Source organism: Sminthopsis crassicaudata, chromosome 4 (genome assembly GCF_048593235.1).
Source record: "Sminthopsis crassicaudata isolate SCR6 chromosome 4, ASM4859323v1, whole genome shotgun sequence".
Classification (NCBI taxonomy): Eukaryota; Metazoa; Chordata; class Mammalia; order Dasyuromorphia; family Dasyuridae; genus Sminthopsis; species Sminthopsis crassicaudata.
Window position 1 is genome coordinate 228,669,925 of NC_133620.1, and position 26,350 is coordinate 228,696,274.

Below are 26,350 nucleotides of genomic sequence, written 5' to 3' on the forward strand. Positions count from 1 at the left end.
CAGGAGAGACAATTTGAGAATAATAGGACTCCCTGAAAAATGGGAGGAAAAAAAGAGCTTGGACACCATTTTCGAGGAAATTATCAAAGAGAACTGCCCAGACGTTTTGGAAACAGAGGGTAAAATAGACATTGAAAAAATTCATCGATCACCTACTGAAAGGGACCCTAAAATCAAAACGCCAAGAAATATAGTGGCCAAGTTCTAGAACCATCAGACAAAGGAAAAGATATTGGAAGCTGCTAGAAAAAAACAATTCAGATATGGAGGATCCACAATAAGGATAACCCAGGATCTAGCAGCGTCCACATTAAAAGAACGCAGGGCCTGGAACATGATATTCCGAAAGGCTAAGGAACTTGGTATGCAGCCAAGAATAACTTACCCAGCAAGAATGAGCATCGTTTTCCAGGGAAGAAGATGGACATTTAACGAAATAAATGAATTCCATCTATTTTTGATGAAAAAACCAGACCTACATAAAAGGTTTGATCTTCAAATACAGAACTCAAGAGATTTCTAAAAAGGTAAAAAGAAATATTGAGAACTATACTTCTGTCAAAAAAATATGTAAAGAACATATGTACAATTTGTCTTAGAAACTAGAGGTGGAAAGGAGATTATATCATAAAAAAATGTAAAGTGGTGGTACTACATCTCATGAAGAGGCAAAGGTAACCTATTATATCTGAGAGAAAGAAAGGAGGGAGATGAACATAGCGTGTATCAATAGACATATTCGATTTATGGTGAAACTTCTTCCACTTCATTGAAAAGTGAAAGGGAAGGAGTAAGCTAAGGGGAAGGGAATACAGTAATTTCGAGGAAAAGGGGTAAAATAAGGGGAGGATTTTTAAGGTGGGGGAGGGATCCTAAAAAGGGAGGGCTGTGAAAAGCAAGTGGTGTTCAATAGTTTAATACTGGATAGGAGGGTAAAAGGCAAGGAAAGGGGAAAAGCATAAGCAGGGGTTAATAGGATGGCAAGCAATATAGAATTAGTCCTTCTAACCATAAATGTGAATGGGGCAAACTGCCTCATAAAGAGGAAGCAGTTAGCAGACTGGATTAAAAGTCAGAATCCTACTATATGTTGTTTACAGGAAACACACCTGAAACTGGGTGAGACATTCAAACTAAAAGTAAAAGGGTGGAGCAGAATCTATTATGCTTCAGGCAAAACTAAAAAAGCAGGAGTAGCCATCCTCATCTCAGATCAAGCAAAAACAAAAATTGATCTAATTAAAAGAGATAAGGAAGGGCATTATATCCTGCTAAAGGGAAGCATCAATAGTGAAGCAGTATCAATATTAAACATGTATGCACCAAGTGGTGCAGCATCTAAATTCTTAAAAGAGAAATTAAGAGAGCTGCAAGAGGAAATAGATAGCAAAACTATAATAGTGGGAGATCTCAACCTTGCACTCTCAGAATTAGATAAATCAAACCACAAAATAAATAAGAAAGAAGTCAAAGAGGTAAATAGAATACTAGAAAAGTTTGATATGATAGATCTTTGGCGAAAGCTAAATGGAGACAGAAAAGAATATACTTTCTTCTCAGCAGTTCATGGAACCTATACAAAAATTGATCATGTACTAGGGCATAAAAACCTCAAAATCAAATGCAGTAAGGCAGAAATAGTAAATGCATCCTTTTCAGACCACAATGCAATCAAAATAACATTTAATAAAAAGCCAGGGGAAAATAGACCAAACAATAATTGGAAACTAAATAATCTTATACTAAAGAATGATTGGGTAAAACAGCAAATCATAGACATAATTAATAACTTCACCCAAGAAAATGACAATAATGAGACATCATACCAAAATGTGTGGGATACAGCCAAAGCAGTAATAAGGGGAAGTTTTATATCTCTACAGGCCTACTTGCATAAAATAGAGAAAGAGAGGGCCAACGAATTGGGCTTACAACTCAAATTGCTAGAAAAGGAACAAATTAAAAACCCCCAGACAAACACGAAACTTGAAATTCAAAAAATAAAAGGTGAGATTAATAAAATTGAAAGTAAAAAAACTATTGAATTAATTAATAAAACTAAGAGTTGGTTTTATGAAAAAACCAACAAAATAGACAAACCCTTAGTAAACCTGATTAAAAAAAGGAAAGAGAAAAAGCAAATTGATAGTCTTGAAAATGAAAAGGGTGAACTCACCACTAATGAAGAGGAAATTAGAACAATAGTTAGGAGCTACTTTGCTCAACTTTATGCTGATAAATTCGATAACTTAAATGAAATGGAAGAATACCTTCAAAAATATAGCTTGCCCAGATTAACAGAGGAAGAAGTAAGTAGTCTAAATAGTCCCATCTCAGAAAAAGAAATAGACCAAGCTATTAACCAACTTCCTAAGAAAAAGTCCCCAGGACCAGATGGATTTACAGGTGAATTCTACCAAACATTTAAAGAACAACTAACTCCAATGCTATGTAAACTATTTGAAAAAATAGGGATTGAAGGAGTCCTACCAAATTCCTTCTATGACACAGACATGGTACTGATACCTAAACCAGGTAGATCGAAAACTGAGAAAGAAAACTATAGACCAATTTCCTTAATGAATATTGATGCTAAAATCTTAAATAAGATATTAGCAAATAGACTTCAGAAAATCATCCCCAGGATAATACACTATGACCAAGTGGGATTTATACCAGGAATGCAGGGCTGGTTTAATATTAGGAAAACTATTAGTATAATTGACCATATTAATAATCAAATTAATAAAAACCATATGATCATCTCAATAGATGCAGAAAAGGCATTTGATAAAATCCAACATCCATTCCTACTAAAAACGCTTGAGAGTATAGGAATAAATGGACTATTCCTTAAAATAATAAGGAGCATATATTTAAAACCTTCAGTAAACATCATATGTAATGGTGATAAACTAGAACCTTTCCCTGTAAGATCAGGAGTGAAACAAGGTTGCCCACTATCACCATTACTATTCCATATAGTACTAGAAACTCTAGCCTTGGCAATAAGAGCCGAGAAAGAGATCCAAGGAATTAGAGTAGGAAATGAAGAAATCAAATTGTCACTTTTCGCAGATGACATGATGGTATACTTAGAGAACCCCAAAGACTCTGCTAAAAAGCTATTAGAAATAATTCAGAATTTTAGCAAAGTCGCAGGATACAAAATAAATCCACATAAATCCTCAGGATTTTTATACATTACCAACACAATCCAACAGCAAGAGATACAAAGAGAAATTCCATTCAAAATAACAGTCGATAGTATAAAATATTTGGGAATATATCTACCAAAGGAGGGTCAGGAATTATATGAGCAAAATTACAAAACACTTGCCACAAAAATAAAGTCAGATTTAAATAATTGGAAAGACATTCAGTGTTCTTGGATAGGCCGAGCGAATATAATAAAGATGACAATACTCCCCAAACTAATCTATTTATTTAGTGCTATACCAATCAGACTCCCAAGAAACTATTTTAATGACCTAGAAAAAATAACAATAAAATTCATATGGAAGAATAAAAGGTCGAGAATTGCAAGGGAACTAATGAAAAAAAAGTCAGAGGAAGGTGGTCTAAGTGTACCTGATTTAAAGCTATATTATAAAGCAACAGTCACCAAAACCATTTGGTATTGGCTAAGAAATAGACTAGTTGATCAGTGGCATAGGTTAGGTTCACAGGGCAAGATAGTGAATAAAAATAGCAATCTAATCTTTGACAAACCCAAAGATCCCAAATTTTGGGATAAGAATTCATTATTTGACAAAAACTGCTGGGAAAACTGGAAATTAGTATGGCAGAAACTAGGCATGGACCCACATTTAACACCACATACTAAGATACGATCAAAATGGGTCCAAGATTTAGGCATAAAGAATGAAATCATAAATAAACTGGAGGAACATGGGATGGTTTACCTCTCAGACTTGTGGAGGAGGAAGGAGTTTGTGTCCAAGGGAGAACTAGAGACCATTATTGATCACAAAATAGAAAATTTTGATTACACCAAATTAAAAAGTTTCTGCACAAACAAAACTAATGAAAACAAGATTAGAAGGGAAGTAACAAATTGGGAAAACATTTTTACAGTTAAAGGTTCTGATAAAGGCCTCATCTCCAAAATATACAGAGAATTGACTTTAATTTATAAGAAATCAAGCCATTCTCCAATTGATAAATGGTCAAAGGATATGAACAGACAATTTTCAGATGATGAAATTAAAACTATTTCCACTCATATGAAAGAGTGTTCCAAATCACTATTGATCAGAGAAATGCAAATTAAGACAACTCTGAGGTATCATTACACACCAGTCAGATTGGCTAAGATGACAGGAACAAATAACGATGAATGTTGGAGGGGCTGTGGGAAAACTGGGACACTGATGCATTGTTGGTGGAGTTGTGAAAGAATCCAACCATTCTGGAGAGCAATCTGGAATTATGCCCCAAAAGTTATCAAAATGTGCATACCCTTTGACCCAGCCATACTACTACTGGGCTTATACCCCAAGGAACTACTAAAGAAGGGAAAGGGACCTGTATGTGCCAAAATGTTTGTGGCAGCCCTTTTCATAGTGGCTAGAAGCTAGAAGATGAATGGATGTCCATCAATTGGAGAATGGTTGGGTAAACTATGGTATATGAATGTTATGGAATATTATTGTTCTATAAGAAATGACCAACAGGAGAAATACAGAGAGGCTTGGAGAGACTTACATCAACTGATGCTGAGTGAAACGAGCAGAACCAGAAGATCATTATACACTTCAACAATGATACTGTACGAGGATGTATGCTGATGGAAGTGGATTTCTTCAACATAGAGAAGAGCTAATCCAATTCCAATTGATTAATGATGGACAGAACCAGCTACATCCAGAAAAGGAACACTGGGAAATGAATGTAAACTGTTATTTTTACCTTCTGAATCCAATTCTTCCTGTGCAACAAAAAATTCGGTTCTACACCCATATATTGTATCTAGAATATACTGTAATATATTTAACATATATAAGACTGCTTGCCATCTGGGGGAGGGGGTTGGGGGAGGAAGAGAAAAAATCTGAATAGAAGTAAGTGCAAGGGATAATGTAAAAAATTACCCATGCATATGTACTGTCAAAAAATGTTATAATTATAATTATAAAATAAAAATTAAAAAAAAAAAGAGTATATAAATTCTGGATCTCAGATAAATAAATGAAGATTCTAACGCATATCTTCTGCCTGATTTTGGATATTCAGTTTAGATTCATCCTTTGACATTCATTGGAGCAGAACTCCAACACCCAACACTTAGTGCACCTTATCGGGAAGAATCTGAAAAACCTCAATATATTTTTGAGGCTTTAGCACTTTTGCAATCCTGGTACCCCATCAGAAAGCAATGTAGCCTTAACAATGAACTAGGAATTATAAATCTTGTTCTGCCATCATTCTACTGTACCTATTAGGGTATAATGGAAAGAGAACTGAATTTTAAATCAGATTCAGAGTCTGTCGTTTATTACTTATGTGATCTTAAAACATGATTTTCTGGCCTTAGTTTCCTCAAATGTAATATAATGAAGATGGATTAGATATTCTTGAAGGTACCTGACTTCTCTAAATATAGGAACCTATAATAATGTAAACTTCCTATTCTCCCCTTTTAAGAATGTGTTCATTCAGTGCCCATCACTGATTATAGCTGATTGTGAAATATGAATAGGCAGTGCTGTTATTCATGGACAATTTTAAGAATTGTATCTTACATTTCAATAGCAAAAATACTTTACACAGCTTTATCTATGTTTAGCCTACCATCTTGATCATCTTCATTTGTATACAAGGATTTATGAGAGCTAGGTCATAAAGCTGGTTGTTAAATTTTTCAGTCTGGGAATTTATTTGGAAAATCAGCATTATGTTGTTGATTGTCTAGACTTAAAAAAAGTGATGGCAAAATATTAAAAATGAAAATTAAACTTAAAAATGTGTCCTCTGTACTGTTCTTTTTAGAAAGCCAGTTGTTAAATTTTTACAGCAACTTTACCTCCAGGCTCTTGTTTTTACACTAAGATAAAACTTACAAGGTACTTAAATGGGTAAGTGAAAAGAAATAGCTTTAGGTCAGTAGTTGTATGTCTTACCCAAATTGAATGCCTCTGAGAATGCTGGATTGCAGAGCTTCAAATTGCCTGAGGACATCTGAACCCTAAAAGAAAACAATAAAAACCCTTTTTAAAAAAAAAAAAGAAAAGAGTCCTGTTCAGACCAGATATATCAGTAGGAAGCCTCCCCCAGTCTTTCTAAAGGGCTTTTGGTTGTTTTGCAAAACAATTTATGAAACTGCTTCTCCAAGGCTATGCCTCAGATGAGACTCCCTACCTATTGAAACGTATCTAAACCTTGTCCCATCTCTGTTCATCTTGGGCACTCCTGCACCCTGATTCTGTCCTGTAGCCCTGAAATACAAGTCTCTTGCCACTATTAGAAAATCCTACTTTTTGCTGTTTTGCCATTTTTTTTTTTTTTTAAATTTCAAGATGATACTCCATTCTTAGCTTGTTTGTGCTAATGTCAATTCCTCTTCATTCTTTCTATTTATTCATTTTTTAACCTTAAGTCACTGTGTTTTGGCATTTTAACCACTTTTTTTTTTAAGGGTTAAAGGAACAATCCAAATTATTATTATTATTTTTATTATAGCTTTTTATTGACAGAACATATGCACGGGTAATTTTTCAACATTGACCCTTGCAATTGAAGCAGGTTGTGGTCCCTTTAAGAAACTGTATTTCCTATTGATCTGTAATCCCTTTTAGATTCTCAGTCCACTTCTGGGGAAGGCATATCCTCCCTAGAAGAGTTGTCTTTCCCTTTGATTCAATTACAAATCCTGGTCAAAAAGTATCCCTTTGCATTCCAATAGGAGATCTGGGCTGTCCAAGCCCCCATGGGTCTGAGCCAACTTGTGTTGTCCCAGCCCCCATTCTGACTTGCTTGGGCTGCCCCAGACCCCATTGGTTCTGATCTGCTTGGGCTGTCCCAACTTCCCACCAAGACACTCAATAAAATAGCTTCCATCAATGAAGGTCTTTTGCAGATGGACCTTGGCAACTCCCTTTGCTGCCAGGACTTTCTGTCCACTGAGAACTGCAAAATTCCATTTTCCATAGATCTGCTACTGTAGAAGTCAGTTTCTGGGTTAAATGATTTCTATCTAACAATAAACTTTTGTTTTGCAACTAATAATTCAGGAATGAGTGAATTCTTTCACTCCTAAAAGCTGCTGTGGATTTAAAGAGAATTCTTAATAATTCTCTTACAGCCACTAACCTCTAGACCACCAGGAATCTAGACTACTCAAACAGCATCACAATCACTTCTGTTCCAACTTTTCCCTTTCTTCCCTCCACCCCCTTCCCTTAGATGGCAGGCAGTCTCATACATGTTAAACATGTTAAAGAATATTTTAAATACGTATGTGTATATATTTATACAGTTCTCTTGTTGCACAAGAAAAATCGTATTTAGAAAGATAAAAATAATCTGGGAAGAAAAACAAAAATGCAAGCAGTCCACATTCATTTCCCAGCGTTCTTTCGCTAGGTGTAGGCTGGTTCTGTCTTAACCACTTCTTAAAAAATAAATAATAAAATAGCTCCAAAATTCTTGGCATATGGATACCAAAATAATTTTTGATACCACTGCATAAAAAATGAAATGTGTAGTGATCTTTCTGTCAGTAGCCAATATATATTCATTAAGCAACTATTAAGTGTCAGGTACCCAGTGGTAAATGGGTGATACAAATGCAAATGAAATAAAGACAAACTGTGCCCTCAAGGAATGTATAATCTGTCAACCTTTTCCAAAGTTTGATTTAAGAAAGACAAGCAGAATTAGGTTGTATTTGTGGATTTATTTCTCTTAAGAAGGCATATCTCCTGGGCAGCTAGGTGAGGCCATGGATAGAGCACCAGCCCTGAAATCTGGAGGACCTGAGTTCAAATTTGATCTCAAAACACTTAATACTTCCTAGTTGTGTGGCCCTGGGCAAGTGACTTAACCCCAATTGCCTCAGGGGAAAAAAAAGAAGGCATTTATCTACCCACCTATCAGTCCTCTATCTATCCATTTATATACCTTCTCCGTACTTATCTACCATCTATGTGGGAGCAGAGTTTAGATCTGATCTTGGGGTAAACTTAGAAGGGGTTATAAAAACAAAAATCACATGTGTGGGGCTGATGAGATATGGGAGTGCAGAAGTGTTGATTTCCAACAAATATGGAGTGTTTCAGGCTCTCCCTATTCAAGCCACCAAATGGAGAGAGGAGGTTTGGACCCAAAAAGTATATTGGAGTATTGAGCTGGGGTTGTGAAGTATCTCCAAAGAATTTGTAGGTTTTGATCATCTCCAAATCAAGAGGCAAAGATTTTATTATCATGTCATTGATTGGCATGTTAAGTTCCAAAAAGGAGTTAGTTATTAATGAGGGGAAAGACTTAGACAAGCTAAGTTCTCTAGAGAAACCCATAATTAACCAGGGGAAAGATGCCTTTAAGAAGAAATATACCATTAAAATATGAGCCCTAAAAAAAGAGGGCTCATGTGCTATAAATATTTTTATGCTAATGGGGATTTTCTTCATTATCAATAGCTTCACTGGTATGTAAACCACTATAGTACAGGAATGTCTGGGTCAGGGATATGACCTTTTAATTACTTTATTTGCATAATTCCAAATTGGTACAGGGATACTTAGGATCTTAACAGTATCGGCAAGGAAGTGAGGTATAGATAGGTTCTTTTATAGGGAAGAAATAACTGTGGGGGTAGGGTAGCGGGGTTGATATCATAACTTGGCCTTCCAATTGGATACAATAATTATGAGTTGTGATGATTTTATCCTTGGGAGTTTAGGAATTCAACCAGGGGCTTACTTCAATAACAGCCTACTAAGGATAAGAAAAAACCTAATCAGAGTCAAAAGGTCAATTTAGAGATAATCATATCAATGCCCTTCTCTGCTTGCCTCAGAGTCTATCTTGGCTTCCAAAAAATTCTGTATATATCTTTCCTATAATAATAATAATAAAGGCGGGGTCTTTATTGGGTCTTATCCACTTTTTTTTTTTTTTTTCTCTGAGGCTGGGGTTAAGTGAAACCAGGGGCTTACTGCAATAACAGCCTACTAAGGATAAGAAAAAACCTAATCAGAGTCAAAAGGTCAATTTAGAGATAATCATATCACTGCCCTTCTCTGCTTGCCTCAGAGGCTATCTTGGCTTCCAAAAAATTCTGTATATATCTTTCCTATAATAATAATAATAAAGACCTGGTCTTTATTGGGGTCCTCCTGAATTCAAGGCTGGTGCTCTATCCACTGCGCCACCTAGCTGCCCCCTGGATCTTATTCACTTTAAAGGAGGTAAACACATAATGGTTTGATCAGATTAGTCCTGGACTAAGCTGTTTTTTAAATGGATTTTTAAATTTAATTTTTATTTAAAATTTTTTTTAAACTATAGCTTTTTATTTACAAAACATGTGCATGGTAATTTTTTTAACATTGACTCTTGCAAAATCTTCTATTCCAAATTTTCCCCTCCTTCTCCCTACCCCTTCCCCTAGCTGGCAGGTAGTCCAATATGTGTTAAATATGTTAAATCTAATATATGTATACATATTTATACAGTTACCTTGATGCACAAGAAAAATCAGATCTAGAAAGAAAAAAAAAAAGAGAAGGAAAACAAAAATGCAAGCAAACAATAACAGAAAGAGCTGGGGTCTTTGAGTTTGTCATACAGTTATTGATTGTTTTGTCCTGTGAACCTAACCTATTCCACTCATCAACTAGTCTATTTCTTATAGGCTGTTTGTTTTTGTTTTTGTTTTTAAATTTCAGGATGATACTCCATTCTTAGCTTCTTTGGCTATATTAGGTTGAGTCACTAGGCTGGGGGTCAACATGAACCAATCTGAGTTGGTTCTGTAGCACAGCAAGGGGAGTTTCAAGTTCAACAAGAAAATAATGCAAGGAATTCTGGTGTATGAATACTTTAAAGGATTTCTGATGTGCGAATAAGGAATGCTTAATTTATCTCCTGATTCTTTCTGATTCCCAGGTCAGTCTAGCTTCTTTTGGATAGTTGGGGACCTCAAGCAAATCTAGATGGTTAGTAAAAGTAACAGTCTCATTTCCACAAATCTAATGGGAAAGAATGGGATGGAAAGGAGCAGCCCATAAAAGATAGTTGAAAGGCCAAAGGAGGAAGTGAAAGTTACTTATGGCATTATGGTCTTTTGTTTGTTTTGGTTTTTTGAGAAGCAATTAGGGTTAAGTGACTTGCCCAAGGCCACCCAGCTAAGTATTTTCTGAGTTCTACCTGACTCTATCTGCTACCAGATTTGAATCCAGGTCCTCCTGAATCATCTAGCTACTCCTATCTGTGGCATTATGGAGAATTCTAGAGAAGTCCAAAATCAGTGCAGCTGGTGGGTAATGGGGATTAAAAATTTGTGCTGATCCCCCTCCTTAAATGGAGTCCCTTTTAATGGGTACATTTGGGTAGAGGTGGGATGACCATCTATCATGGATTTTGTCTATAAGATTATATTAGGCGCAGTGCAAAGGGTATCATTAGAGGAATCAGGACTGTAAGAGACAATAATAGGTGACATTTTATGGTAGTCTTCAAAGCACATTAAATACATTATCTCAAGTGAGCTTTACCATAGCCCTGAAAGTAGTACAGATATTAACCTTATTTTCCAGATGAGGAAACAGAGACCTACAGAAGTTATATGACTTGTGTGAGTTGGTGGTAGTATTCAAAGGAGATTCCTGATTCCTAGTCTAAAGCTCATTCTGTTGGATTTACAATACCTCTTCATCATTTTAGAGCTCAATTCATTTGCATAATTCCAAATTGATTTCCAAAAATTATTGTAATGATCACAGCTCTAATAACAATGCACTAGTGTATAGAATCCCTCCAACAGTAATCATACCTTTCTCTCATCATCTTTGTCAATTTGCAGGTGAAATTTTAATTATTTTGGATTTGTATTTCTTGTGTCATTTGTAATTTTGAAACATTTTGATATGTTTGATAGGGTCCTGAATTGTATGTTGGACAGAGAGAAACTAAAGAATTGATCCCTGAAGCAAGCAGGGAGAAGGTACTCAGTTTAGTTTCATGGTCCCACCTTCTGGGGAGATCATTTAGTCAGAAATCAAAGTTATATAAAACATCTCAAGATCCACCTCTGTAGGGTCTTGGGTAGCCTCACCTTGCCAAACCCTGTCAGAAATCCCAGTCATGTCCCCGAGGTTAAATTTTCCCCTATAAAATCTATTTATGGGCCACCCCGTGCCTTCCTTTGGGTCAGTCTGCCCTCAGCACTCTGCCTCCTGGTGTCTTCTCCCATGCCATGTGCTATCTCTCCTAACTCCACCATGCTTCCCAACCCCACTTCTCCTCCTTACAGCCAACTAATTCTTTTAGGGTGCTAAGTCCCTTTCAGGATTTAGCCTGCTAGATAAGGACATGCCCCAATCTTATGTGGTGCTCCCTTCTGCTGGGCAATTGTGACTTCTACTGGAGCTTGTCTTTTGTTTGCTCTCCCACTCTATTTCATATTTGTCATTTCCAGTGTCTATTGTATCCCTTCATTTTGTTTGTAACCTATTTCCCTAAATAAGTCTACCTTTTTCCAAAGAGGATGACCCCTATGAATTCTTCACGTGATTGAACACCAACTTTTGGTTGTCTGCCATCATTTGGTGAATACATCCACTGGTATCACGTTTGTTAATAATATGCAATTTTTTCCTTTTGAAAATTTGTTTAACATTAATTTTTTAAATTTATTAACATTTTTTTAAATTTAATTTTTACTTTTGGTCATACACTAGCTCAAATATTTTGGATAACAAATCTGATATATTTTTCCCCTGTTCAACTGCTTCTCCTCTTATCTCCAGTGCCCCAGAAGGTTGAGTGATTTGCCCAGCAGTAAAGAAACCTGGAGTTTGAATCCCTGTCCTGCCTTTAATTGTGTGAAATGGGCAGTCTCCTAATGTCATGGGGCTTCTGTGTATCTGTTAAATAGGGAGCTGAAACCAGCAACTCAAATTCACCAAATCAGTGAGAGATAGTGTAAAATAATGAAAGGAATGATTGATAAAGTCCTGGTTCAGACCCTTACTAATATGACCTTGGTCACTGAAGCTCTTGGAAACTTCAGTTTCCTTATCTGTAAAATGGGGCTAAGAGGAATTCATCAACCACAAAGAACTGTTATTAACCAAATAATAATTTTCCCTGGAGGAGAACATTTAGGAATCCTGGATCCTGCAACTTGTCAGTTGTTTGAGAGCATTCAAAATGCTTCTGCGGTCTCTGAAGAGGCCACCAAATAATTAATTTTATAGGGGCAGCTAGGTGGCTCGGCGAATAGAGCGCCAGCCCTGAAGTTAGGAGGACCTGGGTTCAAATATGACCACAAACACTTAACACTTCCTAGCTGTGTGACCCTGGGCAAATCACTTAATACCAATTGCCTCAGAAAAAAAAAAAAAGGAAAAAAGTGCATGTGACGGCACTCCTTTTCCTTGCACCTTTCACTCATCCCCTTCAACCAGTTTTCCCACGACTGCTTCCCCAAGCTAAGCGGCGCAGTACCCAGACCAGGCCGCAGAGAGCAGTCGCGGCTCATGGGCTAGAAGCTCTCCAGAAAGGGGCGGAGCGGCCAGATCGCCCCTCCTCCTCCTCCGCACACGAGTGTCGGCCGCGCCGCGCTTCTGGAGAGCGGTGGCAGCGTGACTCACAGCACCCCTCCCTTCTTCCCAACAGTCCCTACCCCCACCCAGGTCTTTGCCCCGCTTGAAGAGAGGTCTGGGGACGCGGGCAATGGACGTATTCCTGGAGATTAGGAAGCGGCTGCAGAGCGCACTGCTGATAATCCGGTACAAAACCCACGCCTCAGGATTTAGCCGAACCGTACGGGGCCCAGGAAGCGGGATGGGTTCTGAGGGAGCAAGGGGCGGGGAGCGCTACCTATGAACTTGCTTTCTGGATCCCCAACCGGGGCATCCCAGGACATCCCATTCCCTCCCCTGGATGCAAATTAACGCGCCGGAGAGGCTGCAGATTTGCGTAAAATGACGAGTAGGGAGACCTGACGCGTGCTCGAGGAGCCAATAGATTGTCTGCTCATGGGCTCAGGAGAGCTACGCATCACGTTTAACGCGCGAATGCCTCCGGAGGCTGGCGCAAGCCTAACCTGGCGCCGCTGCTGGGCTAGGAGGCAATTGTTTCTGACGTCATTCCTGCTAGGGGAAACTCCGGGAGGCTGGCTGTCTTTTCTCGGTCCGTCCTCGCTTTCTCCTGCATTCTCTTATCTCATCTCTGACCTCCGAAACTCACTGACCTTAAGCCCTTTCTCTTCAGCCAGCTCGGTCTCAATCAGTCCTCTTTTGAATTTATCTCTTAAGTATAGTACATACCAATCTCTAGAATATTTCTGAAAACAGTTTCTTTTGATAATCATGATTATTCTTGCTTGTGTCACGATGTCTGTGGAGAGATGACTAGTTTTGTTTTGTTTTTTTTAAAAGTGGAACTGGTCTGAAAAAAATATCCCAAGCTTAGTCACGGGCTTTGTCCCTAATCCAATGCTTTTCCAAATAGTAGTTTGAATGGAGGAATGACTCAGGCTATGTCTGTTTCCTCCTCACCTTTGTTATTCCTCATCCTTGCTACTTATCTTGACCTAGAGCAAGTTTATTACAAGATGTTTAGAAATTAATGAGGCACTTCCCTTTTTTTGTAGGTGAGGAAACTGATAGAGACTGAGAAAATGATTTTACCATAGGCTTTCCAGGTAGTATGAGACAGATAAAGATAGCATGACTCCATTTTTTTGTCCAAACTCCAAATTCAGTATTCTTTCCACTATTTCATACTTCAGGCTTGAGCATTTGCTGCCTACTTAGATTAACTTTTTATCGCTCTATTTCTTTCTTTTTCTCTCTTCCTTTTCCTTCCTTCCTTCCTTCCCTCCCTCCCTCAATTAGCTCCAGTAGTTTCCAGTTACCTCTATGATAAAGTGCAAACTCCTCTGTTTAACTTTTAAAACTCAGCCTCAACTTATTTTTCTAGCCTTGTCTGTTCTTCCTCTTGTATTCAATCTCAGCCACATTAGTTTTTCTCTCTGATGTGATGTGACACTTAGTTCCCATCTTGTGTCTTTTCGCTGTTGATCCTCTCTGCTTGGAATGTTTACCTGTCTGACTTCTACCCCAGAGTAGTCTTCAAGATGTAACAGAGACGCCACCTTTTTTCTACATTAACAGGTTTTTTTTTGCTTCCCTGACTTTATATTGATTATCTTTATATTTATTTTGTATATATGTATTTATGGCCTTCCTTATTGGAAGGTTTTTCAGCAGAGACTGTTTTTATTCATTCTCTTTATTCTCTTTTTTTTTTTTTGAGGCTGGGGTTAAGTGACTTGCCTAGGGTCACCAGATTTGAACTCGCGTCCTCCTGAATTCAAGGCTGGTGCTCTATCCACTGCGCCACCTGGCTGCCACCTATTCTCTTTATTTCTCAACTGCTAGCGCATAATAGATACTTAATAGATGATTTTCATATTGTAACATTTCATTAAAGAATCTTTAACGGTACTGTGCCTACACATACAGGGAACACCTTATTGGAAGAAAACCTTTATAATTGGGTCAAATGATTATTGATAATAAAGCAATTAAATTTTATATTTTTGACATCTTTTAACCAATTTGGTGATGACAAAGATACTCTCTACCATGTTATATTGCTCTTAAAACTTTCCTCAGTATATATCCTCACTTGAAGATTTCATTGATTGAGTAGAATTCAGATGGTTTGTGTAAATATTTATGTAAATGGCAAAGTAGGCGTGTAGGTTGTTAGTTGTTCTCTCAGTCACCTTTTTAAAATATTCATAAGATCCCAAACTTTTTTTTCCCATTTCATTTTTTACATTCCTTCAAATGTGTTGTGAATATTGAAGTAGTGAGATGGCAAAATAAATAGAGGGCTAGGCCTGAAGTCAGAAAGACGAGTTTAAATATGTCCCCAGATACTTCCTGACTGTGTGACTCTGTGTGACTCTGGGCAAGTTACTTAACTTCTTTTTGCGTCAGTTTTTCTCATCTGTAAAATGAACAAAATAATAGCACCTACCTCTCAGGGTTGTTGATCCCATGGATCAAATGAAATAATAATTGTAAAGCATTTAATACAGTGCCTCGAATATGGTAAGCACTATGTAAATATTAGTTATTAATTATCCAGAATCAGTCTTCTCACTGTATTCTTAATCTGAGACAACTGATTATCTCACTTTTGTTCCCTTTAATGGCATTTCTCTTTTCCCCCTTCTCTGGGATTCATATTGGATTCAATTGTACTGAATAGTTAAAAAGAGGTTTTTTAAATAGAAATCTTTCCAGATATTTTATATATATTTTTTCTATTTGTCCTCTCAAATACTATTTGGACAAATTTCTTGGTTAGATCTTCCCCAAACTAGTTTTGTATAAAAGTGTATCAGAATTGGAAAGGGGCAATTATATTTTCTCGTAATTGAGGTTGGATTGTTATGGATACAGGATAATTTAAATATTTCATATCAATGTAAATCTTAAATATTAACTTATAAATAAAAAAATTGGAAATGAAACAATTCCAAGAAATCAGATCTGTTTTAGCTAAATGGTGATCATTAAACAGCTTTACTTTAAGCTGATAAAATTAGCTATGTGATTTTTGGATAAGGCATTTAAATTTTCTAGGTCTCATTTTCCTCATTTATAAATTGAAAGGGATGGGTGATCTTAAAGATTTTTCCAGCTCTAACTTTCTATAATTGTGCATATTTGAGGAGTGTAGGACACAAGAAAAGTCACGGAATTCGAAGAGTTTTTTTTCCTACTTCACAAGTCTGTGTTTGATCTAGACATATTATGGACCTATTAACATTATTAGGATTGGAAAAGATTTTAGAGACTTTTAGTTCAAATGCCTCATTATATAATTGAGGAAAGAGAATGATTTGTCAATGGTCATAAAGATAGTATCAGAGCTGGTATTTTAATATAGCAGATCCAGTGAGATTTCTATTATGAGAATGCAAGTTTTTGCCAGATTGCAGTTTTGTTTGTTTGTTTTACAGAATAAGAAATAATACTTATAAGTGATATAAGTAATTTTCATTTCTAAAATGAGGCAGTAGGATAAGTGTTCCAGGTTAAGATTTTGTGGTTTTGTTTCAGGATTTTATATGGCTAAATTAGCTATGTTGTTAGCTCTCTTATCTTCCTCATAAAAAGGTGCAAACCGGTGGCATAGTGGAAAGAATGTGACCTGAGTTCAAATGTGGCCTCAGACACTTATTTAGTTGTGTCATCCTGGGTAAATCACTGAATACTGTTTGGCTCATTTTCTTCATCTGTAAAATGAGCTGGAGAAGGAAATGACAAACAATTCCAGTATCTTTGCAAAGAAAATCTCAGATGGGGTCATTGGGAGTTGGACATGACTGATACAACTAAAATGAACCAACAACAAGCTGTGTTACATTCTTTTAAGTTGAAGGATTTATGATTTGCCCAGAATTTGAGAATAGAGACATAGATATATGATAATGACATCATGATTATGTATTTCTGAATTTTTTTCAGAAATAGCACTCCAAGTGAGAGTAGAAACCAAACTCAAATAAATCTCATATAAAATATTAAAATCATCCTTAATCTTCTCAGCATTGTCCTTAGTAACCTAGCTGTAAGTCTTGGCTATGCTACTTACAAAGAAAACTAACTATTCAATCTTAATGGCTTTGATCTCTTTTATAAAATAGCATCACTAGACTAGAAGGCCTCTGAAATATTTTCTCTCACTAGATCTATGATCCTATGCCCCACACATTTAAGTTGACACAAAAATGACGTTAAATTTGTGAATTTTCTTAAATCCTTTCCACTTGCACATTCAAAATAATTTTTATTAAAATAATGCATAATAAATTACCTGAATTATTCTCAACAAAACTAAATTGTAATGGTCTTGCCCTTAACTAGATCAGTTCTTTTTCTATTCCTTGAAGGTGAAAGTGATCTCCCATTTCCAAAGACTCACTATTTTGTCAATTTTTTTTGTAGGCCTATTTGCCTACAAAGATAACTTCTTTGTAGTTATCTCATTCATCTTGTATCAGCGTTATCTGTATATTCACTCTTCCCCTCAATCAGACTGTAATCTGAAAAAACGAGTCTGTGTCCCTAGGATGAAACAAATACTTAATAATGTTCGTTGAATTAAACTCTATTGTTATATAAGTAAGCCATTATACACAATTGGCATTATAGATTTTCTATCCACTAATTGATATAGAGCTAATTTCAAAATCAGAAAGACTGAATTCCTATCTTGTGTGGGACACAGATTGGTGACCATGTTCATGTCTTTTAACTTTTGAGTGTCTCAGGCAACCTTTTTTTTTTTAATAGCTTTTTATTTACAAGATATATGCATGGGTAATTTTTCAGCATCGGCCCTTGCAAAACCTGTTCCAACTTTTCCCCTCCTTCCCCTCCCCCCCCAGATGGCAGGTAGTCCAATACATGTTAAATATGTTAAAGTATATGTTAATTTCAAGATATGTATACATGTGCATACAGTTATTTTGCTGCATAAGAAGAATTGGACTTTGAAATAAGGTAAAAATGATCTGAGAAGGAAATAAAAAATGCAGGCAGAAAAAAACAGGGATTGGAAATGCTAGATAGTGCTGTTCACACTCATTTCCCAGAGTTCTTTCACTGGGTGTAGGTGGTTCTCTTCATTATTGAACAAATGGAACTGATTTGGTTCATCTCATTGTTGAAGAGGGCCTTGTCCATCAGAATTGATCATCATACAGTATTATTGTTGAAATATAATGATCTCCTGGTCCTGCTCATTTCACTCAGCATCAGTTCATGTAAATCTCTCCAAGCCTTTCTGAAATCCTTCTGCTGGTCATTTCTTACAGAACATTCCATAACATTCACATACCACAATTTATTCAGCCATTTTCCAATTAATGGGCATCCATTCAATTTCCAGCCCCAGGCAACTCTTGAATACCACAAGTTACAAAAGCCAGTACACATCTGCATTGGTCCATGTAGTTGCCTCACCTGGGAGTTGCTTAATTAGGTCCAATCCAAAACAAAACCAAAAATACACATGGTAATACTGGTGTCTGTTGTTCAGTCATTTAAGTCATGTGCAAGTCTTTATGACCCCATTTGGGATTTTCTTGGTAAAGATACTGCAGTGGCTTGCCATTTCCTTCTCCATCTTTTTACTGAAGCAAACAGGTGAAGTGACTTAATCAGGGTCACAGGCTTTTTTTGAACTCAGGTCTTCCAGTTTCTAGCCTCTCTGTACTGCACTGCCTAGCTACCCTATATATAAATAAAGCCTATATTATAAGTTTTCTTTGTTATGAGAGTAGAAGTTACTATAAGAGTTGGAGACATGGTTAAATTCAAGATAGAAGGAATCTCACGGGACAATCTTAGAAGATTTACAGGAAGTCTGGAGAAGATAAGGAGAAAGGAGTGGTAAGATTATAGATCTGTGCAAATATTAAAGCATGGTAGGAATTAGTACTTTATAATTGGTTTAGCTGCACTTCATGGTAAATTTGCTTGATCAATATTCTTAAAGTTTAGTTAATGGGGGAACAATTTTATTTTTCTGTCAACAGAGAGCCCAAACAAGGAAGCTTGACCATAAATGTTTCCATAACTCCATCAGTACTGAAGATAAAAACTCTTGAACAATGCAGAGAAATCAATTTTCCACCAGAGGTCAGGCTTGTCCCTTCTTCCCTTCGTGGGCTGCACTATGTGTCTGGAGATGGGATGCACATGAGATTTCTCGTTCAGGCCAACTCAGACAAGAGTAAGTAAAATGAGCATTAATTATGGTTACCGTGTTGACCTCCTCATTATAAATTAAATATAATATCTGTCTTGAAAAATTAAACTTTTCCTATCAGGAAGGTAACTTCCAAAACATGTGTTATTTATTCAGAGGTAAATATATTTGGTTTTTAGGAATGGATTGGGCAAGTGGAAGGGATGCCATCAAAGACAGCTGTGAAAAGCCATAAGGCAGGTCATTAAGAGGGAAATGATCTTCAGAATGGGAATGAACAAAAATATCCAGATGTGCTGAGGTCATAAACAGGCTGATGAGGCACTAATAGTTCTATTTCCCACTAAGGGACAGAAGGTTTTCAGATGAGTCCTGGGAATATTGACCCAGAGTGGGAAAAGTTCTGGAGATCCTTGTATAGATGCTTTTAGCAATGACATGTTAGATGCATAATGCTATGAGCTTAAATCAGAATATGTTTCAGGAGCTGATTTTTGGAAGCATCGACATTTAACCCTATTCTACAATTTAAAAAAAAAATGAGTTTTCAAGTACAGGAAACCTCTGTTTGGATTTCAATAGACCACAAATCATATCACTGAATCATAGATTTAAAGCTATGAGAGATCCTAGAGGTCATCAGGCCTTATACTTTCATTTTACAGATTAAAAAAAGTGAGATTCATAGTTCCAATTGATCTGTAATGAACAGGACCAGCTTCACTCAGAGAAAGAACATTGGGAAATGAGTATGGACTACAACATAACATTTCTACTCTTTCGGTTAATGTTTGCTTGCATTTTTGTTTTTTTCTTCTCAGGTTATTTTTTCCTTCTTTCTAAATCCGATCTTTCCTGTGCAACAAGATAACTATAAATATGTATACATATATTGTATTTGACATATACTTTTACATATTTAACATACATGGGACTACCTGCCATCTAGGGATGGAGGTGGGGGGAAGGAGGGGAAAAAATTAGAAGGTTTTGCAAGGGTCAGTGTTGAAAAATTACCCATACATATGTTTTGTATATAAAAAGCTATAATAAAAAATTAGGGAAAAAAAAGAGAGATTCAGAAAGATTATTTGAATCGCTCAAGGTGATACAGGGTATGAAGCAGGATCTGAAACAAGGTGCAACTGGCTCCAAGTTCTGTGCTTGGCTCACTATGCCACACCTATCAACTGGTAGCTTTTAGAATTTGATTGTGTTTTGCAGCAAATATACTGCTTTTTATTATAGTTAGTTGTTACCATCACTCAACTGTTTCTTATTTCCTGAAAGTGGAATTTCACTTTCAGTGAAAGGATAATAAATTACATGTTAATATAAAATTTAGGCATCAGACCTGTTTTTAAGCACCAGTTGTCAAAGGGCTCCATTGTTTCTGTAAGACCTTTTCTTGATGGGGAAACAAGGGTTTTCCTTCTTCATCCTCCAAAAAGGACAAAGTATGAAGTCTTTCTTGTTTCACCAGCAGATGGTACTGCTATACTGGCAATTGACCTTCTGCTCTTAGACAACTAATTATAGCACATTTTTTAGCTGCTTGCAACTCAGTAATACTCAGTAATAAGTGATGTTTCCTTCATCACTTAGCCCTTTTAAGCTATATTGGTATCTTTGTAATTTGTAAACTTATTTCATTTGAGAGAAACATGAAACTAGACTTCCTTCATTCCTAAGTTACTTAAATGTTTTTATATAAATGGGTACTCCCAATTATGGAATAGGTTGCATATTCCTTTTCTGTGCCTAATTTTATTAAATTTTGCAACATTATCTGTTCTATCTGGAACAATTCATTCACTTTGTAAGATGTTCCAGGAAAAAAAGGAGAGATATAAACCAGATTGTTGTATTCTACTGGTCTGGGGGGAAATGGGGGGAAGAAAGAGAAGGTTATTTCTCTAGAGAATTTAAATAAACAGTTGTGCTCTTATCCTTTGTTCTATTGCTGATGAGAAACTGAAATTAAGAAAATGAACTGTGTTAAGATAACCTTGTAAGTGACTTGGAAAAAAGAATACAAATCATGGAAATTTTCACCAGAATTGATTCTTGTTTCTGAGAAAGAGAATGCTTCCTAGGAGCCAACAGTTCCATCCCCAGGCATAGGATAAATGTAATGATACTTTTTCTTATTGTCAGTAAATAATATTCTAGAGCAAGTCAAAGCTTCTTTTGAATTCTATGGAGCAGAATTGAACTGGAGTTTTGTTTTTGTTATTTACTAAATCACTTCAGAAATGAAACACATCTGTTGTTTTGATCATATTAATTTAGGTCCAGGTTGGCTGCATTAATATCTGGAGGGGTAGGGGAAAAGGAGAATAGAAACACTCTGGCCCTATGGTACCTGAGGACCTGAATATTTGCAAAATATGTGATGTGGGCCAAATGGGACATGTTGCACAGAGAGAAATCTAAATGTTCTGCCCTGATCAAGCCACATTTGGAGTCCATATTATAGGAAGGACCTTGATAAACTGATGAGCATCTAAAAGAAAGCAACCTAGTATAACTTGAGTTCTTGACTTATAAAGATTGCTTTAATGGCTGTTAACTCTGGAGAAGAGAAAATTTAGTGGGAATGGGCTTCTCACATAGAGTGGGGAAAGAAGAGAGCTATCTTTCAAGGACTGTTATGTAGAAAAGTGTGTCTACATGTTCTACCTTGCCCCTGAGGGCAATACTAGTAGTAATGGATGGAATTTGCATAGGACAAATTTAATCTTTATGTCAGAAAGAACTTCCTAATAGTTTGAACTAATTCAAAAGTGTAATGTAAAGGCCTAATACCTGTGGCTCATAACAGTCCTGAGTGCTTCTGAACCAGATTGGAAAATATTTAGCAAAAGAAATAAAAATACAATAGAACATAGGTAATGTTAATGTATGGTTTTATAAGTTAATATTCAAGGTCCAGAGCACTGGCTCTGGAATCAGGAGGACCTGAGTTCAAATCTGGCCTCAGATATTTAATAATCATGCCGCTTAACCCTGTCAATAATATTCAATTGTTTTTCCAGTCATGTCTGAGTTTTTATGACCCAATTTGGAATTTTCTTGGCAAGTTTACTGGAGCAGTTTGTTATTTCCTTCTCCAGCTCATTTTATAAAGCAGGAATTGAGGCAAACAAGGTTAAGTGACTTGCCTGGAGTATCATTCAACTAGTAAATAAATGAGGCCAGATTTGAACTCATGACGATGAATCTTCCTGATTTTGAGCCCAGTTGCTGTATGCACTGCACTATCTAGCTGTCCCTAAATATAACTTTATTTTATCTTCATGAAATGTTTAGTAGCTTCCATTTCTCTCTTTCTCTCTCTCTCTCTCTCTCTCTCTCTCTCTCTCTCTCTCTCTCTCTCTCTCTCTTCTCTATATCTTTTGTTTAAGACCTACTGGTATAATGGTTGCTTTGGGAAGGTTCCCATTTCCAGAGTTTTAGAAGGCCGAATCACTATTTTTTGTTGTTCAGGTAGAGGTTGGACAAGATGGTGTCTTAAATGCTGTATTTCTGTCTTAAGCTTTTTTTGTGTTAGACTCTTTCTACAAAATAAAAGTAGTGACATCTTATAGAATAACCTATGGAGTAAATAGTACCTTGCAAAGTTCTTTGACATTTTTGGAGACATGAAACACTTTTGTTGTTTTATTTGTTGTTCTGGTTGATTCAACAAAAGATTATTTGCAAAATATATCTGGGGAAGGTGTCAGTATTATTTGATGGTAGGGATCCAATACTGCTTTCTGATCAGATCTAGAACTATTAGGAATCTTAGAATCTATGACTCAGAGATCATCCAATTTTATTTTATTTTTTTTGTTCCTGCTCCCTCTAGGAGTTTGCTGACCCCTTCTCAAAATTATATTCTTAAGTAATTAAAGGAAGTACTAAATTTCAGGACAGCTTAAGTGAAAAGAGATACAATTTTTTTTCTTCATTTAAGTTTAATGGATCCATTGACATCCTTAGGAGAAATGAAACCCTGATCAATATAACCCTTATTTTAAGATAATAGGCTCTAGGCCTAGAGGTTTGTATAGGTTCACAAGAGAATGGGGCAGCAAAGTGGCAGCAATGGAGTGCAGGACCTGGTAGATTCTTAAGACTTAACCTCTTCAATACAAAAACAGCTTCAGACACTTACTAGCTGTGTTACCCTGGATAAATCACTTAACCCCCTCGGTCTTGATTTATTCAGTATCTCTGTATTCAGTATTTATTCCAGTATCTCTGCCAAGAAAAGCCCAAATGGGTTACAAAGAATAGAACATAACTGAAATGACCTAACCGCAACAACAAAACATACAGAGAAGAAATGGCAGAGAGCCTCTTTGAACTCTAGTCCTGTGGCTCATCCCTCTGAGTTCATCATATTTCCACCGCACCACCTGTCTGCTAACATGTATGTCCTCAAGCCAGGATGATTTGCTCTTTCCTTTCATTCCTCAGGACTGATTTCCACTTTGAGCCAAAGCCTGCAAGCCCCGAAGTGTTATGTGTTCTATTGCCAGTCCTGTGGTGAAATCATCATAAAAGAAAGGTAAGGAGCACATTTAGTGGTGTTTGGTGAGGGCTGGGCATATTGGGGGTTGCTGATTTGCTCTGTGGTACCTCAGATCTTCCCAAGGTTCTCCTTTAGGGCTACCATTGTGACAGCTTTAACAGGAGTGTGCTGGCGGGGTAAAATTTAAACAGCACCAATCAGGAGTCCTTTCCTATAGTCACAGCTGAGTGGTCAAATGTTTCTCTTGTGATGAACTGGAGAAATGGTATTGACTTTTGTGAATTATTACAGACCCTCAGAGCAGAGGATCTGCTCAGAACCACTAGGTAGCATCTCTTTTGTCTCTAAAGATACAAAAGCTCTTCTTTATGTACCTGGCATCGTTGAGGAAGTGTGGTGCTCCACAGAAATGGATTTTCCAGACAGATGGCTGGAAAATTATTCACTTCCTTGCCACCTTAAACAAAGCCTGCTTGAGAGACAGCATGATGTGTTAGAAATAGCACTAGATTTGGAATTAAGAAACCTGCATTTCAATCCCAAGGCCCCATATTCACTAATTATGACCCTGGGTAAATCACTTTGTCCCCATTTCTTCATCCAGATTATAACCATATAATCAGATCTCCTGTACTACCCATTTCATAAGATTCTTTCTGAGGGAAGTGTTTTATAAACTTTATAGGGCTATAGAAAAGTGGGCTGCTATTACACTTACTTAGACTCTCCTGGATGATTTTGGATCACCATTGTGACCATTGATAGTTTTTGAAGTTAAATTAAATTTTTTTCCACTAACAAGCATTTTTTTTCCCCTTTCATCTTCTCTCCCTATCTCATTTGGAAAAACAAAAATAAAAACATTACTCCTTGAGACAAATACTTAGAATGAAGCAGAGTAAATCCTTTCATTGATTACATCCAAAGATGTATAATTCATTGCTATTTCAAGTCTCCCACCTCTGTTTAGGAGGTTGGTTATTGTGCTTTATCTTCATGCCTTTGGAATCATGGTTGGTCATTTTATTATTCAAGGTTCTTAATGACTTTGAAAGTTGTTTACTTTTTGATGTTTTTGTAATTGTATAAATTATTGAAAGCTGGAAAGACCTATGGGAACTGATGCAATATGAAGTGAATGTGATTGTTGTCCTTTCACAGTTGAACACTGCTTTTCTTCTAATGGATCCAAATGGCCATGCTTTTTGACTTGTTCTTCCCACTGAAGAACTGTAGTGGTGTCTATTTTTCTCTCTTATCTTCTAAATTACTGCTTCTAATCTTATATTCAAACATTTTGTTAAAATTCTGTCTAAATGAATGAAGTTCTAAGAATGAAGTTCACAAGGTCAATAAATTTGTTCAATTTATTTTCTATTTTTTCTCTTACTTCCTGATCTTGGCTTTCTTCTTGATTCTGTAGGTTAGATCACTAATAAGGGACTTAAGAGTAACTGAACTGATGATGTTTTGTTATCCATCAAATGAATAGTTGACAAAGTTGTGATGAGAATTGGGGTTTAATAAAATCTATGTAGAGTGAAAGCACTCTAGGTGCAAATTCAATTCACCCAACATTCACTAAGTGTTTACTATGTGCAAGCCATTGTACTTCGCATAGATGATCCAAGAACTCCAGAAAAAATGAAACCATTTCTGCCCTCAAAGGGTTGATATTCTTTTATTTTGGGGGGTAGTGGCAGTAGATAAATGTACTCAGATGAATAAACACAAGATAATTTGAGAGTAGTAATAGCTGGAGGAGATCAGAAATGGCTTTTTATTGGAGGTACCACCCTGAGCTGAGCCTTTATTTCTGAAAGGTAGACCTTTAATTCTGAGAGAGTACCTTGGGGGGAAGGAAGGGTTTGGAGAAGAATGCATGTTGGCAAGTGATAGAAAGTGATTGATTATCACAAATGTTTTGACTAATTATGTTTAATTTGGTTTTGTGACTGTCTGGTCTGTGGGCATTATGACAAACCTCCTTGGGATTTTGGTTCCCATATCTATGAGAATGAGGGCTTCCCTTTTCTCAGTTAAATTTTGTTGTAGTCTTGTGTGTTAACTGAAGGCTGAAGGTTTTCTTTTTCAGGTTGAGTTCATTAAACATTATTCTCTATGGAGCTTATCTAACTTTCATACCTGCAGTCAGGTTCAATAGCATCTTATCTAAATGCAATTGATAGCACTGATGGCAATATAGGACATTCTGTCTCAGGCTTTTCCATTGCTTCTAGATGTGTTTGAATGGGAAAGGAATGGTGAAGATAAAATTTTGTTACTAAATCCGAGTCTTCTGCTCCCACTTTGACTCCAGGAATCTCATAGGATTGTAGCTCTAGAGGAGGAAGGTTCCTTAAAGGCCATCTAGTACAAGTTTCTCATTTTACAGATAAGGCAGCTGAGGCCCAGAGAAATTAAGTTTAAAGATACACAGTTGCTAAAAGTGGCACAGCAGGGATTTGAACTCAAATCCAATACATGTTGCATCACAAGTTTTACTTTTATTCATCTTCTAGAATGATCTAGAAGTATATACTAGTTAGATCTAGGGAAAAAATCTTCTTAGCTAGGGAACAGAAGTAGGGAGTAGACTGTACAGGGCTTTTCCTCCTTACACAAGTTCTTTATATGACTTAGTTAAAATACAAAATGAAAATAAATTAATTTATTTGGAGTAAGTTATTTTCTGGCATGGTGTTTCCCAAACTTTTCTTGTTTAGAGCTGGTCTTATTCCTGATTTCTTTCATGTTTGTATGACTTAAAAATTAATCATCACTTTGTCTCTCACTCTCTCTCTCTCTCATCTGTTTTTCTCTCCTTATTCCTCATTTCTC

The 26,350-nt window shown here is 36.5% G+C and overlaps 1 protein-coding gene across 3 annotated transcripts in view; it reads left to right on the forward strand.

The window, feature by feature from the left end:
* Positions 1 to 12,793: 12,793 nt before the first annotated feature.
* UBE3D (ubiquitin protein ligase E3D) overlaps positions 12,794 to 26,350 on the forward strand; it is a 303,942-nt gene continuing 290,385 nt past the window's right edge. For all 3 annotated transcript variants that reach the window (XM_074310433.1, XM_074310435.1, XM_074310432.1), the window contains exons 1-3: positions 12,794 to 12,977; positions 18,815 to 19,011; positions 23,455 to 23,545. In XM_074310433.1, the coding sequence (XP_074166534.1) occupies positions 12,922 to 12,977; positions 18,815 to 19,011; positions 23,455 to 23,545 (344 nt within the window). In that variant the 5' untranslated portion in view covers positions 12,794 to 12,921. The remainder of the gene's footprint in view (positions 12,978 to 18,814; positions 19,012 to 23,454; positions 23,546 to 26,350) is intronic.